This window comes from Sprattus sprattus (genome assembly GCF_963457725.1).
Source record: "Sprattus sprattus genome assembly, chromosome: 2".
NCBI classification, from domain to species: Eukaryota; Metazoa; Chordata; class Actinopteri; order Clupeiformes; family Clupeidae; genus Sprattus; species Sprattus sprattus.
The window spans coordinates 58,950,771-58,971,494 of record NC_137921.1 but is presented as its reverse complement, the minus strand read 5'-3'; the positions used below and the strand labels follow the sequence as shown (position 1 = coordinate 58,971,494).

The 20,724-nt window shown below is 39.8% G+C and overlaps 1 protein-coding gene across 1 annotated transcript; it reads left to right on the top strand.

Annotated features, from left to right (window-relative positions):
- Nucleotides 1–1,155: 1,155 nt before the first annotated feature.
- On the top strand, nucleotides 1,156–19,847 carry chaf1a (chromatin assembly factor 1, subunit A (p150); the record flags this gene model as incomplete). The annotated part of the gene is made up of 16 exons (XM_080833344.1): nucleotides 1,156–1,213; nucleotides 4,085–4,132; nucleotides 4,686–5,275; nucleotides 5,534–5,584; nucleotides 6,452–6,690; nucleotides 7,033–7,093; nucleotides 7,604–7,672; nucleotides 7,760–7,974; nucleotides 10,967–11,138; nucleotides 11,598–11,678; nucleotides 11,890–11,985; nucleotides 15,081–15,336; nucleotides 16,807–16,948; nucleotides 17,129–17,438; nucleotides 17,536–17,617; nucleotides 19,681–19,847. The coding sequence occupies 16 exons, from the start codon at nucleotides 1,156–1,158 to the stop codon at nucleotides 19,788–19,790; spliced, it is 2,580 nt and encodes an 859-aa protein (XP_080689470.1). The 3' UTR covers nucleotides 19,791–19,847.
- Nucleotides 19,848–20,724: the final 877 nt, after the last annotated feature.

Here is a 20,724-nt window from a genome sequence, read left to right as displayed (position 1 = left end):
GGTTAAAAAGTCAATTACTTTCTTAATGTATGATAATGCAAATTAAGTTCCCATTTAATAAATAAATTCAATTTTGTCAAGTGAATTTTGTGTGCTTGTGTTTTTATCAATAGATTAAGTTGGCTCTGGTCTGAACCAGAGCCATGGCTCTGGTCTGAACTAAGGCTATGCCTTATGAAACCATATCAAATATGTGTAGTAACAGTTTTAGAAAAGCAATAAGCCCCGCGAGTCCGTGCTTTGCGCTGATTTTAGAACAGGTAAGGGGGTTTTACTTTTTAACCATAGAAAATGATTGGAAACGCAAAGATGAGGCAACATCACCTACTCCAAGACTTAAAGTAGAGAAAATGTTGTTTTAACATTCAGTAATAATGTATTACATATTATAGATAATGTGCCTTATCTAAAATATGTCACTCCAGTTGCAATCTCCCCTGGAGAGAAGAGTATTTGGTAAGGTTCAGCAAGAATTATTTCTCCAGACAGCGACACCCGAGGTTGCTTACGTCTTGTTGTCATTGAAACGCACGGTCTCAAATAGTTGCCTTGAAAATTCGCCCGATCAAAAAACAGAGACTTTACAACGATATGTTCGCCAAATGTGCACGAAACGAAGGTGGAAACAAAGCAAATACAGTTTGGTGTATTTTTATGAATCAATCCTTAAAAAATGGGCTTCACAGCTGGACGGTAAGTATTAAATTCACAATTCGGGGGTCCAGCCCACCACCTACTGGTCAAAAAAACATGCTAGAAGATAATATATCTGCGCAGGTCTGCGTTGAGCCTATCACACGTAATTTCTGAAAACGTCAACGTACTCGGTTAGCCAATAAGCGGCGGCATTTTCAGCCTCTCAGTTACTCCCGCCAATTCTGACTGACAAGCGCCAAGTGAAGAAGGAGCTCCAAGGCGTTGCAGTGCGTTCTGCATATATTGCACTTTTCAAAACTGTATTTCGACTGTAAACACCACTAACAAATGTTTACGCCATTGGTGATATCAGCAACATATGGTAGATAACAAAAATACTGGAGTGAGAAAAGGTTTTGACGTGCAATACAGTTAGGTGCTTTACTAAGCTCATATAGGGTTTCTAGTTAGCTGACATTGGCTAACATCTTCCAAACCAGATTAGTTTCGGATGGTGTGATGCTGGCAGCAGAAAACCCATCTGCGGACGGGCCTATGGCCTCGACTCCTGAAAGAAGTAAGTAACGTCAGTAGTTTTAGCTTACAGTTAGTGAAAATTCCACCATGTAGCAAATTAATGTGCAAACGAAAACCGAGCTGAAGAACGACCCACAGTTATTACATTAACATTGCTTCCAACAGTTCTATGAAGTTGGCTAACATCACTTAGTTTGCTATCGCTGGGTATGTTAACATTAGTTGAAACCCTTGCGCCCTACTTTTACACGAGGTAACGTTACCATATAAGTTACTGATTGTGGCTGCAAATTAACGTATGAAGTTGTTGGAGTGCCTAATTTCCTGCTAGCGACTTATGCGACCCCGAATATTTCACTTTCAATCCTTTTTCAAAGGTAATATTGATGTAACAACCTGAAGGTTGTTATCTATTAGTTACAGTAGGTTGCTTGCTCGGTACCTGTAACAAAGTGTTGCTAATTTAACGTTATTCGCTAACCTAACCCTCAATTGTCGCTATCTAGCTGGCTAGCTAATTAGCTGTTATTGTAAACGTAGCGGCTTGGTGAGGCAGGTTAAGTACAGCAAAATTAGATTGAGCAACATCCTAGTTTCCAAAAATGATATCTTAAACAGTTGCTCGATTTTGGGAATATCCGTTTAGTAATAATTAAGCTATCTTGTAGCGTTGGTAACCTGTTCGCTTTGTCAGAGGTAAGTGAGTCAGCCATCTAGCTACTGTAATGGCGCTTTTGTACCAACTCAGCATAACGTTAACTTTTAATAGTTTTAACATCGTCGACAGTGATCACATTTGCTCAGTACAGCGGCCTAGAAGGTTTTTTGCAGACCGCTAGATGATGTCGTCAAAGTTAACAATACGGGAGAATGGTTGGGGGGACCCCCAAAAACTTCAATTGGATTTGACCAACTAACAACATTAAGCTCAAGTAACTTTGGGCCTCCTGAGCCGGCCATTCTCGCTCAGTGGCGGGAGTGGAAATGTACTAAATGTTTCGAAATGATCCCCGATGGCGTTACCTTTTTTTTTTTAACCATTTACGTGTTAACATTTCAATATCAATTTAATTTCTTTGCATTTCGACCCTTTTCGTTGTTCTATCTCTTGTCTGTATCGATGCACTGGCTAAAGGGTTAGGCTAATATTAGGATTGATGGTGTGTTCATGAGCAATTGGGAAGTGGGAATTACGTAAGCTAACTGTTCTGTACACGCTGAAGAGTAACTTGAAAGGTTAACGGCGTCTGTAGGTCCGTGTGATTGATCAATGGTCTCATTCGATAGGAGAGGTGATTAGCTTAAAAAATAAGCACTGTTTGTGTGGACTTTCATAGACCATTTCTAATGTCAGAATCGCTGTATGAATCACTCTTATTGGTAACAGTACTCCATATGAAAATATTGAGTGTAAAAGTATTTCGTACAACTATTTCTGATTAGGAGTTTAGGATAACATTAAGCCTTGCCTTGTCTCAGTTGAGATGCTTCATGTCAGAATAAATATTTATATATTCGCACCGAACATTCTACCCTACTGCCAGTTTTTTTAAAACCATGGTTTTTACATTTTATAGTGGTATATATATTTTTACTGATCCTGATTTTTACATTTTTACTGATACTGATTAGCCAAGTTGGATATTGATAACTAAACAGGTGTTGATTGTCAAGTCAGGTTGTGTGACCTTTGACTTAGAGTGGGAACCCTGGTAAACTAATCTTAAATTTTGGAAAAGTCAAATTAGATTTTCTTCCTATGCAGGTCTAATGAAATGAATGATCTCGATGGATAATACATTTTTGGGTTGCATTGCTTCCACTTGAACTGGCAGCCTAACTAGTCTATTAGAAAAGGAATGGAAAAGGTTGGATTCAATAACTAAACCCAACCTTTGGTGTAAAACGCAATAAGGCAATTTTGAGTACCATACCGTTGTGAAAGGTCAGACATTTCAATAGGGGTCCTTTAAACGTCATGGAAAACCTTTGAAATGTTGTTAATGACAATGGTTAAGAACCCTGAAGCTTGAATCTAGTTGGATCTGTGCATTTCATCTAACTGTTGACTGCAGTTGTAGGGCCAATGATTCCCCATAAAAAACCCACATTGTGACATTTTTCTCAGTGGTTTTGATCTTTAATTAATGTTTGTTCATCGTTGCAATTGTTGTTGTGTTTTTCTGAAAGAAATATAGCCTTTCAGCCCAAAATACAGGGGAATTTGGGCGATTTATAAGCACAAAATGATGTTTCCCCCTGAAAGTTGCAATTTCCGTTTCAATGGTACATACCGCGAATTCGGTCCGTTTTCAGTTATCGCAGAAAATCATTGGCCCTACAGTTGTAATTTCTCGTCCAATTAACTGACACATGTAATAATGGAGGCTTATGCATTTATTTATTTCCATTTCACACTAAATGCTTATGTTTTTCAAGTTACCGGTGGTGCTCATCTTCACGCCGTTTTCTCTTCAATACTTTTGAATACTCATATTACTTATATGCTGAGTGGTCATGGGATAAGTCTCTTCTTAGCTTAAGGCAGTCTGTCTTCCTAACTGCCATGGCCCGAACAAATGATAATGTTATAGACTCTTCTCGAGATGGTAGTCGTCTTTTTCTTGAACTGTTAAGAAAATAAAAATTACAAATTGTAAAATCGGTCGCCAAATTTACTTTGGCGTACGATAATATTCATGGCCGGTCGGCCCAAATAAAGTCTATGTAGGAAACACTGACTATAGGATATTAACTTCAAAGATTCTCATGTCATTACAGTGAAAGTAGTATTACTCCAACTTCAGTGTATGGGTACTGAATCGTTTCTGTGAGAAATAGAACAGCACACGGTAAACATAATTAAAAGAAAGTCTAACAATAGCTGTGTTATCTCCCAAATTTCTTTCAGGTATGGATTGTGGTGACAAAAATAATGCTGCCAAGAAGCTTGTCCAAGGTAGGTTGGGACATTGGACACGTCCAAATCCCCCAACTTCTATGAGCGATTTGTGTTGTGTTATTGTAATTGCAAAAGGAACTGTTTTAAAGAGATTCACGTCATTACTTTATGTATTTTTAAATACACTGTTATCAAATCATTGTCTTAATTCAATTGGATATCCCTGGGGTGTTCAAACCTTTTTTTTTTTATATACACTTATCAAAGCATTGTCTTAATTCAATTGGATATCCCAGGGGTGTCCAAACCTTTTTCATTTTTTTTTAGCTCCCTATTTACGCAGGAAGTTCCAGGGGTAGAGGAGCGTTTGCATATCTCACTTTAAGAGGCGCACCAGCAAAAACAGATGGGTTTATAAAGAATCAGAACCATTTTCTGTTTAACCCCACCAATGGCTCATGTCCTAATGGATTTAGATGTAATTTATGTTGATGGCAGGCCATTAAAAAAAAAAAAAAAAACGTTCCCGCAGACTAGTTTGGACACCCTGGGAATATTTGTGTTTTGTGTTAGCAGATTGGTTAATCGTAGGTATGCTCATTGCTTTTAGCTCGTCTCCCTTTCAAACGGCTCAATCCTGAACTCAAAGGGAACCGGGAAACAAAGAGAGCACGAGGTCCCCCTGTCTCATCCTGCCTTGGAAGTGGACTTTCTGATGGAGAAAATGATGCCAATGACTCTTCTCCCCCCCTGTGTCATCGACCACCTGTAGTTAATGGACGTGGGCCCCTAGATGGGTTTGTGATTAAAAAAAGGCACCCTGGTGGTCCTCCAGTGGCAACAATTGACTTGACGGAAGACTCCAATTCCTCGGACACTGTCCATCAGCGGAAACCACTGGCTGTACCAGAACCCTGCCCTCCTACAGTTGAGCCCATACTAGGGGTTCTGGATGTTTTACATCACGTCAATTCACAGTCTTCTGTGCCAACTGTGAAAGTACAGAGTGATGGTCATATGGACAAAAATGACCATCAGGAGAACACAGAAATGGAGGAGAGTATGCAAGCAGATTCTGAGGGTGAATTGAGGCATGAGAGTGGACTGCTATCATCACCTGCCTCTACTAGCTCTCTGTCTACTGTGGAGAGCTCACCAGAGGCTAACAAATCTGATCAGCGCCCTCCATCATTTATCGAAGTAAGTAGATGTTATATAAAGGTAAAGGGAGAGAACTAGACTGTGGTTTGTTGATAAGAAGAAATGCCTCTTTATATTAAGCATTATAGTTATCATCAATTTTAGACTTTCAAAATCATGACCGGTCACTGCCATCAGGTTGTATTTTAATGCGTAGAATTTTGAGTCCGCATTGCATGCTGAATAGAATCTTCAAATTCAAAGAGGTGGATGCTATATGAATATAAATTTGGTCATCTTATTTATTTATTTTTTTAGGAACCTGATGAGAGTTCAGAGATGAAAAAGGGAAAAAGAAACTCTTTAAAGGTAGGTTGTCAAAGTCAATTCACATGTCCTTCATTCCATCAGGTAAAAACTCCTTAAAGGCTATTGAAGAGGATTTTTAGATGCCATGTTTAGACTATGCCATGTCACCTAGATCTCGCTTAGACCACTGCAATGCAGACTGACAGGACTGCCAGTTTGTATGCTTAAACTTGTTCAGATGGTTGAGCAGGAAAAGGATGCATATCGTACCATAGTTCATCCTGTTCCGTTGGCTCTGCAGCCACAGTTCATTCATAGCTCTTTTGCCGACATATAACATCCCCAACACATCGGCCTCCAATACAAACACACAGTCAAGTAAACACTGACCTCTGCACCGGTGAAGTTAGGTCGGTGTTTACTTGACTGTGTGTTGTTATGTGCAGATTAAGTGAACTGCATTACCCAGAATGCACTAGGCATACAGCTGTAGACATGAAAGTCGTTCCAGCAAAGTTTGCGCAAAACCTACGCTGACCGTGTGCAAGTAGTTTTTTTTTTTTTTAAATGCACTACACAGCATAACAGTCCAGTGTTCGCTTTCCGCTTTGACATGATTTTGATTAGTCTCAAGTCGCTCTCGCGTTACCTGTGGATTCTGCACACGGCGCTATAGTTGAATGCCCTTATATGAAGCTGGTAGGGCGTTTATGTATGCAAATTCAGGTGTACGAGAACACACGTTCAATTTAAGAATCGGTGCACAGCAAAGAACACGTGGCTATATGAATAGCTACTCATACATGTGCCAAGGATTCATGAATGAGGCTATGTGTAAGCAGTGCAAGGGGTGTTCTCTTCTATCTTAGTTGAAGAGTCGTATTTTGGGGTGCAAAGAAGTGGATTTCTGAACACTTTGTCTTCCAGATAAAAGATGATGAGCGGCAACAACAACGTGCTGAGAGGGAGAGGCAGCGCATGGAGGCCAAAGCTGCAAATGAGAAAAAGAAGCTGGAGGCTCGTAGACTGAAAGAAGAGAAGGAGAAAGAGAGGAAGGAGAGGAAAGAAAAAGAAGAAAGGGAAAAGAAAGAAAAAAGGGAAAAAGAGGAGAAAGAAAAGGCAGAAAAGTTGAAGACAAAGGCAGAAGAACGCAAGTCTAAGCAAGAGTGAGTATCTCTGCTATCTGTGATGGCCTCATGCATTGGTCATTTGTACCCCAGAGTAGTAATGCAGACACTCTTATTTAGTAAAGGAAGGCTCACAATCGTGCAATCCCTTCACACAGCATATTTCCATGTTTCTCTGCCCTACATATCTGATCGAGCTTATTATTGGTTGTCATCATTAGATTTACACACAATCAAGTGCATTTTAGAAACACACCCCGGAGTTATGCTTGCAGGAGTGATATTAATATTTTCAGTTCAAGGGTACAGGAGCTGGATTGAAAACTTAAAGTCTTAACCTGGTAATGTGCTATATTTGTCCTTTTTGTTTTATTACCTCAGCGCAAAACTTGAAGAAAAGCGAAAGAAGGAGGAGGAAAAACGGATGAAAGAGGAGAAGGATGTACGTTAACTTTTGTGATGACTGGACCAGATCCAGGCAAAACTAATTTTGCGACAAATGCATACAAAGTCACATTTCTTGCCTTAACAGTTCAAATGAATCCCTGCAAGTGACTCATCAGTTTATTTTGGTTTGTTGCCCTGAAATGGACTACTTGTTTTCACTTAGTCATGTGAATAATTCCCATGTCTTGCAACAAGCCCTCCAGCATCTGGTGAAAACAACAACAGCCACAGTTGTTATTGTGCCAGTGTCTGGCTAAACAACAACTGCCTACTTTTTCATGATATACATTGAAGCCATTCTCAACCTTTTTTCAGCTGGACCTGAGTCAATACCTACATCAGCCTTATAGGAAGTGTGGAGGCCAGTGCCTGTCATGAGCTGCACATTAGGGACTGCTGATTTCAGGCCTTCTAGCCAATACAGTTTCACGACATATAGTCTGGGTTTCTGTTCTTTGAGGAGAGTTCATTATAGTAATAGAAAATGTCCTTTTTTTTTTTTCAGAGGCTTAAAGCTGAGAAAGCAGAGATCACGCGCTTCTTGCAGAAGCCCAAGGCTCAGCTTGCGCCAAAGGTTCGATTTCATACAGCTTTGGAGTGTTTATATCTTTATATTAAACACAAATAATCATGAAAATCTGATGAGACCTCTCTCTTTCAGACGCTTGCATCTGCTTGTGGCAAATTTGCTCCATTTGAGATCAAAGAGCACATGTGTTTGGCACCATTGTGTCGAGTGCCGTGTGAGAGTGCAGTTTTAGACCAGTACCTGGCTAAGCCAGACAGGAGCGCCAGTTGGCTGAAGGAACTGACGAGGAGGAAGCCACGTAGCTCTGGTCGAACCAAACCCAAACCCAAACACCAAGATCCAGGAAGGTAGGACATGGCTTAGAGCATCACAACAACTTCACTTTATTGTTGTTCTGTACAACCCTGACCGTAAACATATAAATAATAAACAATAAATAACTGCTGCCCTTGCAAGAAAATAACTGATTTTGAAAGTAGGACACATTGAAGTTGAAGTATTTTTGTGCTTTGAAGTATAATTATGTTGATGTGTTGTTGGAAGGAAGGAAAAAATTATTGTCGCAGATATATTTGTAAAAAATTAGGAATGTAGTTTCACTTTTTCTAATGTTGCGAGATGTGGCATTTGGAGTTCTGTGTTCTCCAGGTGGCCTTCTAGTTTCTTTGCTTGTTTTTTTTTGGTCACAAGTTTTTGTTGGAAGGCAACAGCGAGGGATTGTGTTTTAGCTAACGGACTCCACTTGCTCCACCTGGGAGTACTGGCAACGTAAATGAGACATCATGTTAAACTTTTTCCACACGAGTAGCCCACAGTGGCAAAGCAACGCTTGCAGACTGTTCTTTGTTGGTTTGCAGTCTTCTTATCCTCTTATAAGATGTTCCCACACGTTGTTTCTGTCTAGCTAGCATTCTCCATTGTCAAGTTGGATCTCGGATGATTTTGTTTTTTAGCTTCCCCTCTCTTCTCCAGCTCCTATTTGCATACCGTACGCTGATAGGCTCAAGGGAAATGTGCAGTGCAGTAATCAAGTTTTGAAAATTACAGGAATTATAGGAAATTGACAGGCGTACCGTAATACCGCGGTTCACAAGTGAATATTGAACCGTAGGGGGCTTCATTAGTTCTTCTCATCAAATGCTTAAGACTCATTCCCCATACGCTTTCAGGGAAGAGTGTCACAATAACATTTTAATTATAATGAATTTAAAGTTATAATTTATAGAAAGCCATTATAATTTTAAGATTTAAATTAAAATTACTTAATTAAACGCAGAATCATTCTTCTACCACTTTTGATGTTGAGCTAGCATCAATGTTTTGGCTGTATTGGTAGTTGGATGTTGGGTCTATAGCCTCATCTTGGAATTATTTGAATACCCTAAATAAATAAATCAAATAATTCTATGAATTCCATTACTTAATGAAATGCTCACGCAAGAATCTCTTGAAATCCCCAAGGGTAATTTGTTAAATATTTCTAACCATAACTGTCATAGCAAACTGTTAGTCAATTGCAGTTTTTTTAATAAAGTATATTTGAATGAGGCAAAGCAAAGTTATTAGACCTGGGTTTTTGTTGAAGTTTAGGCTTTAGTTGTTAACCAGGAGCGAATGCCTCTTGGGTATACACCATTAACAAGCAAGCAATCAATCAGTAACTTAATTAGAACTACATCAGTAATAAGACGATAACAATATCAAAGTTCAGCAATACATTGAAAACAAACTTTATAAACAAAATCTGTATTTAATCCTTTTAATGATTGAAAATATGAATATTTAAGAATATACGTGCAATTGAAAATATTATACACTTGACACTAATATATTTGAATCAGACTTTAATACATTTGATATATAGAAAACATGAACCCTCCTCATAAAAAGAGAACAATGAAACCTGCCCGTGAAGTAATCTAGAAGAACCATACAGGCATATAGAACACAGGGCTGATTGACCATGGACACAAAAGACCTAGGCCTAAACTTGTAGTATTCGGCCAAATGCCACACCAGGAAACAATTCCGCTCTAACTAAAAACCTTTTACTCATACACAAGCTATATTTGATTTTTATCACCTCTGCAAGTTTTTTTTTTTTTTTTTTGTGACTCCTCCTGAAATAACGACGGATACCGTATGTCCTTCACTATAAACGGCAACATATATAAACCTCATTACAGTATTTTCTGTACTTTAAAGTAACAGTATGCAACAATTATACTTTAGGGTTAGGATAAGCAGTTTTACCTTAAAATAACAGCTTGAAAAAAATTGGGGCGCTACAGTGCCTTTTAATATGGAGAATCGCCTCCGTGCCATTGCTATACCAGGGTCCATAGGCTTATAACTGCTATATGTAGGATTGCCTGACGCCTCCCGGCTTACTACTGTCTGCCGAACTAGTAAGTAGCTTATTTGCTGTCTTGCTTTGTCTTGTGTTGCACTTGCTTGATGTTTGACTGTGTTAGGACAGTTGTTGAGTAACTAGTTTGTCAGTAGTAATGTCAGTCAGGATATTTAAAGAGATTTAGTTAGTTTTACCCGCTAGCATATCGTTAGCGAATAGCAATTGATCCGGAATGCTTCTTTAATAAAACGTATTGTATTGTGTATTGACCGCACCTGTCTATTAACCACAGTTTATTCAACATCACATCATTGTGTCACGTGAAACTAAATGCCATGTACTTGTGGTGCGAGTGCCGCTAGCCATTTGGAAGTTGTATGAAGTATGGATTGGCATTTCAAGCAAAAATACTACAATCCTTCCCTGCACTCACTCTCTCACAGACACACATACCTAAATACCTCATTCCCACTCAGAGAAAAACATTTGTTGAGTGTTTATTTAGTGTTATAGTGTCATTTGAGAACTGACGCTAAACGTTTATCAATCGTTAATCGATCCCCTGGTGAACTAGTACCATAAACAATAATCTTTTGGCATGCTTGCAGTGGGAATTGCAACCAAAATCACATGTGAGATGATAGAAATTCTGAGAATTCCTACTCTGATTAATAACTATAGGCCCAGAACTGTGATCTGCAAAGAGTGGCCGGATATGTATAAATATAAATTGCTTAAAACATGCAAACTGTCATATCTATCAGTCTGGTATTAGGGTTCCCAAACGTTTGCATATCCCTCAATCACTAGGGTCTATTTCTAACATTCATGAAAAAGACCATAATATGGCATCAATATTTAAGTCTCATTGTTTAATGTCTGTCTTCTGCAGGGATTCTATTAACTTTTCACTTAAAAAAAACTGTCTGTGTGTGTGTGTGTGAATAGCTACAATAACACTCTTCTAAACTCTGTTCTACTCTCAGTGACAATCTGGTTGTGGTGAAGGGACCAAAGACTGATGGTGCGCCTGACCAGCAGTATCGGGCTCGGATGAAGCTCCTGCAGTTCCATGAGAATTACCGGCCTGCTTACTGGGGTACCTGGAGTAAAAAGAGCACATGCATCTCTGCACGCTGCCCCATCCAACAAGACAAGGTAGTCTTAAACCGGATCGCTTCGAGGTAGAATAATGGCTTTGTTGTATGACCAAATGGCAGTATGTTTGTACGTTTCTGTCTTTTTAAAGTGATATATTACTGGCAAATTCCTGGCAGTTTTCTACCTACAAATTCCATTGAGGTGTCGTTAAAGTGCAATTTACAGTGCTGCTTTCTTACATCCCTCATTTCATGCGGTGCAGTGGTCACCCAGATATCTTTAAAACATACATTTTTCCATGTTACATATAGCCTTTAGCATTCACCATCATCAGAATTCATCTTGTCCAGACTTTTGTTTTCTGCTGCTCGGAGATGAGCTTAGGGAGGACAAACCTGTAGATTCGCTAACCCCAATTAGTTTTGGAGTGTAGCACATACATCATTTAGCTCATTTGTCGACAGCTAGCATGTCCTGAGAAGTGCACCTTTGAACAACCTCTCTGTCATTCTACAGGAGCTTTTTGACTATGAAGTAGACAGCGATGAAGAGTGGGAGGAAGAAGAGCCTGGAGAGTCTCTATCACACAGTGAAGGAGTGAGTGCAAATCTTGGTCATTCGGTTCTCAAATCTACTAATGTCATAGCTCATAAGATGAGGGGAAAACCAATTTCCTTTGGAGATTTTGAGAAATAACCAAGGATTATGTGTACTGTAACTGAGTGTTATGTGGGTATGTTTTGTGCTGTCAGGATTTCTACTTATGAGGTGTGAATGTACAACTTTGTCTTCCTACTTATTTTTGCAGGATGATGACGATGGAGACGCAGAAGATGACAGTGACGACGATGAATTCTTTGTACCACATGGATACCTGTCGGACGGCGAAGGGGCACTGGAGGAGGTAAAGTATTATGTATGAATTTCCCATTCTGGCCAATATTTGTTTGTTTTTCCTCTTCTTTATGTGGTTGAGAACACACTGGAAATTTGACAACAAGAACAACGCTGTTTGGAGACTTTGGCGTTTGGATACTTCTGCATATACATTCTGGGCTTCATCCCACACAGAGATTGGTTAAAGGCTCCTATTTGTAGATCTTTTTTGGGTCAACATTTTACTAGGGACACAAACGATTGAAAACGGTCCTGTATTAAAGGGGACATATTGTGAAAATTCAACTTTTTTTTGTTGTGCTTATACACGTTATTTTGGGTATCTGGCTTGTCTACTGACCCAAAAACTCTGGGGGGGAAAAAGAACCTCTACGATTTGTTATGGTTCTAGGACGTCAGAAACGTCCTGCTTGAGTGACTGCGAATTAGCTTCCTTATCATTCCTCGTCACTATGATATGGGAGTCTCTCTAAAGGCCGCTTTATACCTGTTTTTAGAGGCAGGACCGTAAGCACGTAAGATACACAAGGGACTTGTTTTGGTTTATGGTTCCTTAAGGTTCCCTAATGATTGTGTGTTTTGCAAAGAAATTCGACGCCAGAACTGTAGGTTTTATTTCGAGTGAAGTAGGCGTATTTATTGCAGCAGGACAAAGGAAAAAAACTTACCAGAGTATGAAAGTGAAGTGGGCGAAAGGCTTGATGTTATGAATACATGTGTTACATGAAATACAAAGGTTGGCAATTCAGCACCAGTGGCGAAAGACAGATCACATGATGCAGAAGTTCGTTTATTGACACATCTTTTAATGACGGCCACAGCGCTTTAAAACGACGTGTTAATTTAAGATACATTATTCAAAGGTGAAAAATAGAAGGTGAGAGAATCGCCAGGTGTACCTTCTCATCATGAGTGTATGTTGTCAGTGCTTGTAATACAATGGTGTTGGCCGCAAGTTAACTCCTCTTCAAGTTAATGTTAGCTTTTGTATATGAGCAGGGGCTCCATACTATCAAATTCACGCTTGTCTCACGAGTGCAATTGATTGATTCACATCAATATGAATGGATGACATGCCTAACAAGTGGTGGAAAATGAATATGAAAGTATTTGTTCGGTGAATTAGCGCGTTCTCTCCAAACAATCGCAGTCATTGGTTTTTAAATGTCAACACAGTGGTAAACCACATAACTATCATCTGAAATGTCAAAACAAACCCTTGATCTGAAGAGAATATTCAGTATGGAATGGGAATATATCAGAGCAGTATCTTTTATCGCGTTTGACAAACATGCTCTGATTGCTGTTCAGGTGATTTCGCGGTCATTTGAGCGTCCTTAAGTGTTTAAAGAGGGTTTGTAAAGATGCTCATATCTTCAGACCTCTTCTGTTATGTTTTTTCATATTCAACAATATTACAAGAAGAGGCTTGTGAGACTGTCTGCAGGATATTCATGATTCAAAAATATTCTTGCCTTGACTTTTAAAAATGGCAATACTATGCTATGAAACCGGAAATGTGAGACTCCTGAAAGGACGTGGTTAGCTGGCCAATCACTGTCTTTGCGGGCTGTGTGGGACACATTTTGGGGGACTCGCTTAAGCACGTAAGGGGGGTTATGTAACCGCGCAAGGTGTATGTATCTTCTGACTTACGTTTCTGCGTGAAAAGCGAGCATAAATTCCACTTAACATGCCTTGGCCCCCCCATCTCATCCCCCCCCCCTCCTACACTCACTATAGATACAATATATGCAAAAGCACTTCACTTCGTTTTTGCAAACCTCGGATACACTTGGAATAGCTAGCTAGCAGCATGAAGCAAATAAAGCCCTCAAGATGCGCTGTGGTTGGCTGCACAGATCTGTACATAACCTCCCAGCCTCAGAAGACACGAGCGAAAATGGATTGAAGTCATATGTACAAGGCATACATGACTAGCCCTCTTCAACATTGGTAACGTCGCTAACAGCCCACACTAAAGTCAAAATAATTATTTTTAAAGATGATTACAATTCCCTTGTCTGTACTGCGACAAATAGATGGCACCAATCCCCCTTGCAAGGTCAATCTTGTTGCCAGTCCAGAGTTATATTGGCCCAGATTGGTAAAACGGTCCAACTTGAAGTGGCTTGCGCACACCAACAGACACTTGCCAATTCTTTCCGGAACATTACCATTTAAATATGAATTCAATCCATTTCGCTCTTGTGCCTTCTGAGGCTGGGACGTTATGTTCAGATCTGTGCAGCCAACCACAGCGCATCTTGAGGGTGTCATTTGCTTCATGCCAGCTACTAGCTTCCAGTAAGCATAGATCAAATAGGCTAGCTTAGCAGTTAGTTTTGATGTAATTCCTGTGAGAATTTACATTTGCATCGGTATATAGTGCCTACCGCAAACAACAAGATTTCTGTGAACTAATTTGGTAGTTGAAGGTTTTCGAGATTAATTGTTGACACAAAATAACCTGGCAGTGAAATTATATGCTTTAAAAGTTAGCGACATTAGCATGTTGTAGTGTGTAGGAGCCAGCTGGTGTACAGCAATTGCTAAAGATGTGACCAATGCATTTTTGTCAAGCTAGCCTGTTTGATCTATGCTTACTTCTACAGTAGATAGTTCGTTTGGTTGTCTATGGAGTGGAATTTGTGTCGAAGTATATATTGAGAAATAGTCCTCTCATCCAAAAAAACTTTCCCTTGTGAAAGGGCTTTGTGTTGGGGTGGAAGGAGGTGTTAAAGCTAGGCAAGCACATCTTGTCGAGGAGGGTGGAGCCAGCTCATTAGCATTTAAAGGAACAGGCACTCAAAACTGTCTCAATCTGTGGAGGGCTGTTTTTGATGGGGTAAAAAGGGTGCCGTTTTAAATGATTCTTGTGGTATTTTGACCAAAGTATGTTACAAACATGTCATTAAGACCCCAAGGAAACATATCAACTTGTGGTAAAATGTTTAATTTATATAGCACCAAAGCAATGAAATAGTTTTAAAGCACTTAACAGAGTTTAGGGCCTGAACCCTACACAATACATGGGTGCAATCAATACACAGGTTTGAAGACGGTAGTGTATGTCATTTTCTAAAACATTGTGTTGTGCAGGAGGTGGGGGACCTTGAGAAGCAGAAGATGCGTCAAAAACTGAAGGCTCGTGAGTGGGATGAGCTGCTTTCTAAAAAGAAGGTGAAGGTGCTAGAGGCTGTGATCACTGGCTGCATGTGGGACGGAGAGAGGGAGAGGGAGTTTTCTTCAACTCAGATGGAAATGCTGAAGGCCCATGCCATCTCTGTTCTGGAGCCCCTCCCCAAAGATGAACCCTCCTCACCTGCCAATTCACCTGGACAGCAGCGTGATGAATGTAAGTCTAGGTTTCCCTTTAAATGTACTATTCAAAGACATTTGAGTGAGATTTATTATCTTTATTTCAAGAAAATAAAATTTGAATCCAATAAGGTATCAGTCCAAACTCTTTGATGTTGGTACGCTTTTACAGACTGATTGCTGACTTGGAGACCGTTTCTCGTTCATTTTAGTGATGCTAATTATGGGTTCCGTGCTGTGAATAATGACCAATAAAAATAATTACCTTACCAATGATCTCCTCAGTGCAGCTGTTCCCTCATTGTATTCAGTCTGTATATCAGAACAACTCAGTCACCCACAAGAGCAAGGTCCTCTGTCACAGCATAGATGTTTGCTATACCAGCTCCCTGATATGGCACTGTTGTAATATAATGTTGGATGTATCATTTATGGTATGAGGCTGACTTCCTTTAAAGAGGTGGAATTTTTCCTTTTTGCCGGTTTAGAATAACGATCATGAGTTCCAGATTGTAATGAAAGCTTGACTTGACTTGGTTGTATTTTTGACCAGTTGCTCACTCACATGACTTCCATGTCGAAGCGATTTACATCTAGAAATGAATGAGTGGTGGCCTGTTCAAAATGAAAAGTGCTAAAACAGATTAAATATTTGTTTACTGCTGGCAAGACCGGTAAGAGTACAGTGTTTTATCAAGATAGCAATGCAACAAATGTCAGTCATAGACACCTTGTTCCTCAGAAATAGACAAGGAGAAATTGTGAGTGGAAATTTATATATCCTAATAATAACTAGAAATTAGGATAAAGCCGTTTCCAGCAGTTAAATTGACCAATTAACCTAGATAGAACGTAGGGCTTGATGTTAGACGAAAAAAAACAGATACTGAATTAGCACCACTACTGAAATTTCCGTCATTATTATTCATGATGAAACGTTCTAATACATTCCTTAGCAAGCTAGCATTAAAGTTTAATGCTACAGGCCTATTCTGAATGTGTACTAAAACTAGGCTGCAAATGGATTGCAAAGGCATTATCATTCAAACATCACTGAGTGCGTTTTTTTTTTTTTTCTAATATCATATATTTGAAGGTTATGCCATACATCAAATGAGAACAGCTGCACACTCTTTCAAATTGGCCACCACACCTAGGCCTATCCATGTGAAGAAATGTATGCTATTACATGTATACTGCCATTACATAAGTGTGTTATGTATTCCTGAATTGATTTTGCTTGAAGCTTAGGCCTTGTAAAAAGAACAAAACATTATGGCTTATGTCATTTTAATAGTGTGGCCTTTTAGTTTTTTACATTGAGACCCGTCTTAACATAGTTCAAACATAACTTAGTGTTGACAACCTTTTGGTTGAGTGGGTTTCTGAATAGTGTATTGAGACACAGGTTTTGGTTGAGTGGGTTTCTGAATAGTGTATTGAGACACATGTTTTGGTTGAGTGGGTTTCTGAATAGTGTATTGAGACACATGTGTTGGTCTTGCAGTGCTTCCCCAGCTTCTACCATTGCTGCATGGTAATATCAACAGCAGTAAAGTCATCATCTCCGAGTTCCAGGAGTTTTGTCGTCAGCAGGCAACTTGTCTTGTGAGCAGCCCCCAGGGTTCTGGAGACAGCGTTCCCACCAGGTAACCAAAATCAGAGAATGCAAACCGTCTGCCATACACATTTTTTAATTTTATGTTTGCCGTTAAGAAAGATTGCTGTTGCCACTACCCAAACTTTCAGTCAAGTGAAAAAAGCAGATCTGGTTCTTCTGTCTGGTTGCTGTGAAAGTCTTTCTGAGGTGTTTGTCTTTTGGTACACAGAGTGGGTGTGAAGCGTCTGATAAAGGAGAGTGCGGTGTATGCCAAGCGATCCTGCTTTAGGCGCTGCTGCTGGTATGTCCACGCGGAAGTCCTGGCACGCTTCAGTCTCGAGACCTTACCTGTGCCCTGTCAGTGGAACTACCTCACACCTGGTGTTCAACAGTGTCGTGAGGATCCCCAGATACCAATGAATTCACAGGGCAACTCGCCAACTACCCCACAGCCTACCACCACACTTCCCTCCAAGAGGAAATCTGCTGGCAGTATGTCAATCAAAAAGTTCATGAAGAAGTCTGTAGACCAGGAACAAGTAAGGGTCTTTTGTCTTGTTGTTTAGTAGTGTATCCACATTGACTTTTTAAAAACGATGTAGAGAAATGAAAATCAAACTGAAATGTTCCTCTCAGACAGTGGTCATGGAGACAGATGGTTTTCAGGCGGACACAGAAGATGAGGAAGAAGACTGTGTCTACATCAATACTGAATCTGGTGAGTTGGTAAGAATTTATTTGAGCTCAAAACCAGCAGCCTATGCACCTAGTGCCCTCTTAGGTTCAGCAAAGATTGGCATCATACAAAATGTCAAATTCCATCTGTTTGCTGCAACTTGAAGTCATCCCGAGATCCTGTACACCTGGTAGGTGACTGCATGCACTTTGCAAGGGCTTGAAATGCCCCACTTTTCTCCACAACATCCGCCATGCTGTGCTCAGACAGGACACGCAAATGCAGCTGCTGTGGAAGAACCTGAGCACTCCTGCAAGTGTCGGACAGCCTTTTAAAGTTATACTTGTCAATCCACTGGGCAGTGAGGCTCAACATGCTGACAGGGCTTCCTGACGGGATATTCAGGTGTCCGTGGTAAAGCCAATATGAGTGGCATCAGTGAAGAGCTTCTCTACTTTTCAGATGTGGCCTTGCCTGCAAAGCGTTGTCTCTGGTCATGTAATGACTGCTAGGCATTAGGAACATCAGCCTTAGGAAGCCCACAACTTCCATGCTGAAAGTCTGGTTATGAAGAGCATTGAATTGAACAATGAAGTTGTTGAGGACCTTTGGGTGGTCACTACTATATTTCTAAGCTGAGGCATCTTACCGGTTTTGACTGGCACTTTTTCTTGCCTACTTTTTAGCCTGTTCAGGATGACCGCTGTTTAGATGAATAATTTCATTTGTGGTGTTAAAAAAGTGTGGCTTTACCTCTCCTCGCTTACGAGCTTGGGCCGAAGAGTTGGATTTCGTGATCACTTTGAAATGTGAACAATGTGCTGTGTGTATATATAAGAAAAGTGTCCATAGCATTTTTAGTCCACATACCATCTCACCATTTTTTTTATGCGTCTCTGCCACCCACTACACATCTATTGGTTGTTCGTTTTAGCATATTCTGGTACCATATCTAAATATATATAAAGATCAAAAAGAAAGGTCACATTGAAAATGCTTTTGAACAGGCTACTTTTATTGGTGGCTCATAGCTTCTTTAAAGCTGCTATATGCAAGAATTTTTAGTTTAAAACATTCAGAACCCAAAAATATGTGAAGAAATGACACTGCCCCCCAGTCTGCTTGGAGTGTGAGGTATGAAATAATTTAGCTGGCAACCAGCTAGTCAAATTTGCATATAGCCAGAGATATTATAGGAGACAAGCCACTGATGGGAAAATGAATAGGGAAGCCTGTAACACTTATCATGGTGGAGCAGTCGTAAGATGTCCTGACCTGTATTATCAAGAGAATTCCAGTTGTTCCTGAGCATTCTGTTTATTTCCACTGCTACCATAGGAAAAGCCACGCAGTGAAATCTGGTGCATGCACAGTGAGCAAGTCAACCCAAAATAGTAGTCTTCGGCCTTATTTGGGCGGTTGATGAAAGAATGTTGAATTCAAGAGATGTCAGTTTTCCCATCCTATGTGTAGTGGATCATTCCCCATTCATTGAGATAGAAGTCTGATCTTTGCAGCCATCTTGGTAACACTATTTCAGGCAAAGAAGTGGCAAGACCTGCCTATAAGGACTCATTTAGCTCCTTTAACATAAATAGAACCAGGTTTTAAGTTTTGACTAGCAGCATGTTTGTACTTGAATGTTTCTGTTTTAATCTAAAATTAGGACTGATTTCCTATACTAAGAGGATTTGACACTTGACCACTTACACACTTCAAAATGTAGTTTGAGCATAGAATATCTAGAATCCCTGCCGCTCAGGTTGACTTTGTTTTAGCCCTCATCCCTAAAACAATTCCCTATTCTCAGGATGCCTCTTACATGTTACATCACGTCTGATAACCATATGGTCACTTTTTGTTTAGTTCTTGCACACTAATGGCAGTCATGGTGGTTTAACGGCTTTGCCATACTTCCTACTTAACTACCTGAGTTTATCATGCTGCTTACACACTGGAAAAAGATACTTTTGAAGGGCAGGTGTACTTTGAGGTGAAGGTTATTGTAACTGGGTAAAGTTGTAAAGCGATATTGGCTTATACACTTCAAATTTCCCTCCATTTCTTTTACCTTTTGTGCTGAACAATGTCCATTTTCTTTGCAGGATTCCTAACCCAAAATGGCAGCTCAAGCTCACCTCAGCCAGGCAGCCTGGAGCCAATGGAAGTGAGCGCCTCGACTGCATTTCTATTACCTTGCCCAACTAGTACATGAGGTCCCAGGTACTTATATGACCTTAAACCAGGACCACTTATACAACCAAGACCACAGTAAGATTGGTGCAGGTCTCTGTAGAGTATTAACAGAATATTGACGGAACTGGGTATAACTGATGCAAGCTGTTTATGATGGAAACACATCAGTATAAACAATTAGCAGGGCTAAAGCTGTTGTACGAGAAGCTTAATGTTAGCTTGCAGGAGGAGTCTAATATTAAGCTGTCGCATTTCCAACTGGACCTAGTATCAGCAACACTAGATGTTTGCCTTTTAAATGACGTCTTTTGTTCTTTTTTTCCTCTTCACTTCACATGGACTTGTTTGGCATGTTTGTGTGTGTGTGTAATTAAACATAACTGTTATACTTAACTCTGGGTTTAATTGATACTATAATCATACCTTTTGTATGTATTTTTGTATGTTTTCCCCCCCTGTTATCACCCACCCTGGCTTGGGTTTGTTGATGAGTGATTTTTCTTTTTCTTTGACAGATGATATTAATTTCACAGGCCAGTGTGGTTTTGTACAATTTTCAAACCTCTGATGTACATTTTAATAATAATGGTTACAGGTGGGCTAATACTTTGCCGTCCAACAACAACAACTACAACAAAAAAATCTTGTATTTAAAGAGCAGTGTCCATCATTGCAGATTATTCTTGTGGAGTTTGAATAAAGCATTATTTAAAAGCAAGGGACAACTGAGGTTGATAGCTGCAGTTGGGTTAATGTTCTTTTGACTTCGTAATTCCAGTTGCAATTTTCAAACTCATTCCGTGTGCTTAATTTGTACGTCATGGAACATTCCTACATTAAAACAAATATTTTGTGCCTTTGCATTCCTATGTATTATATAGTGCTTTTGTTTTATGTATTTTACGATGCTTTTAAGAGCTATTGAACCCTATTTAAATAAATCAATTCAAGGG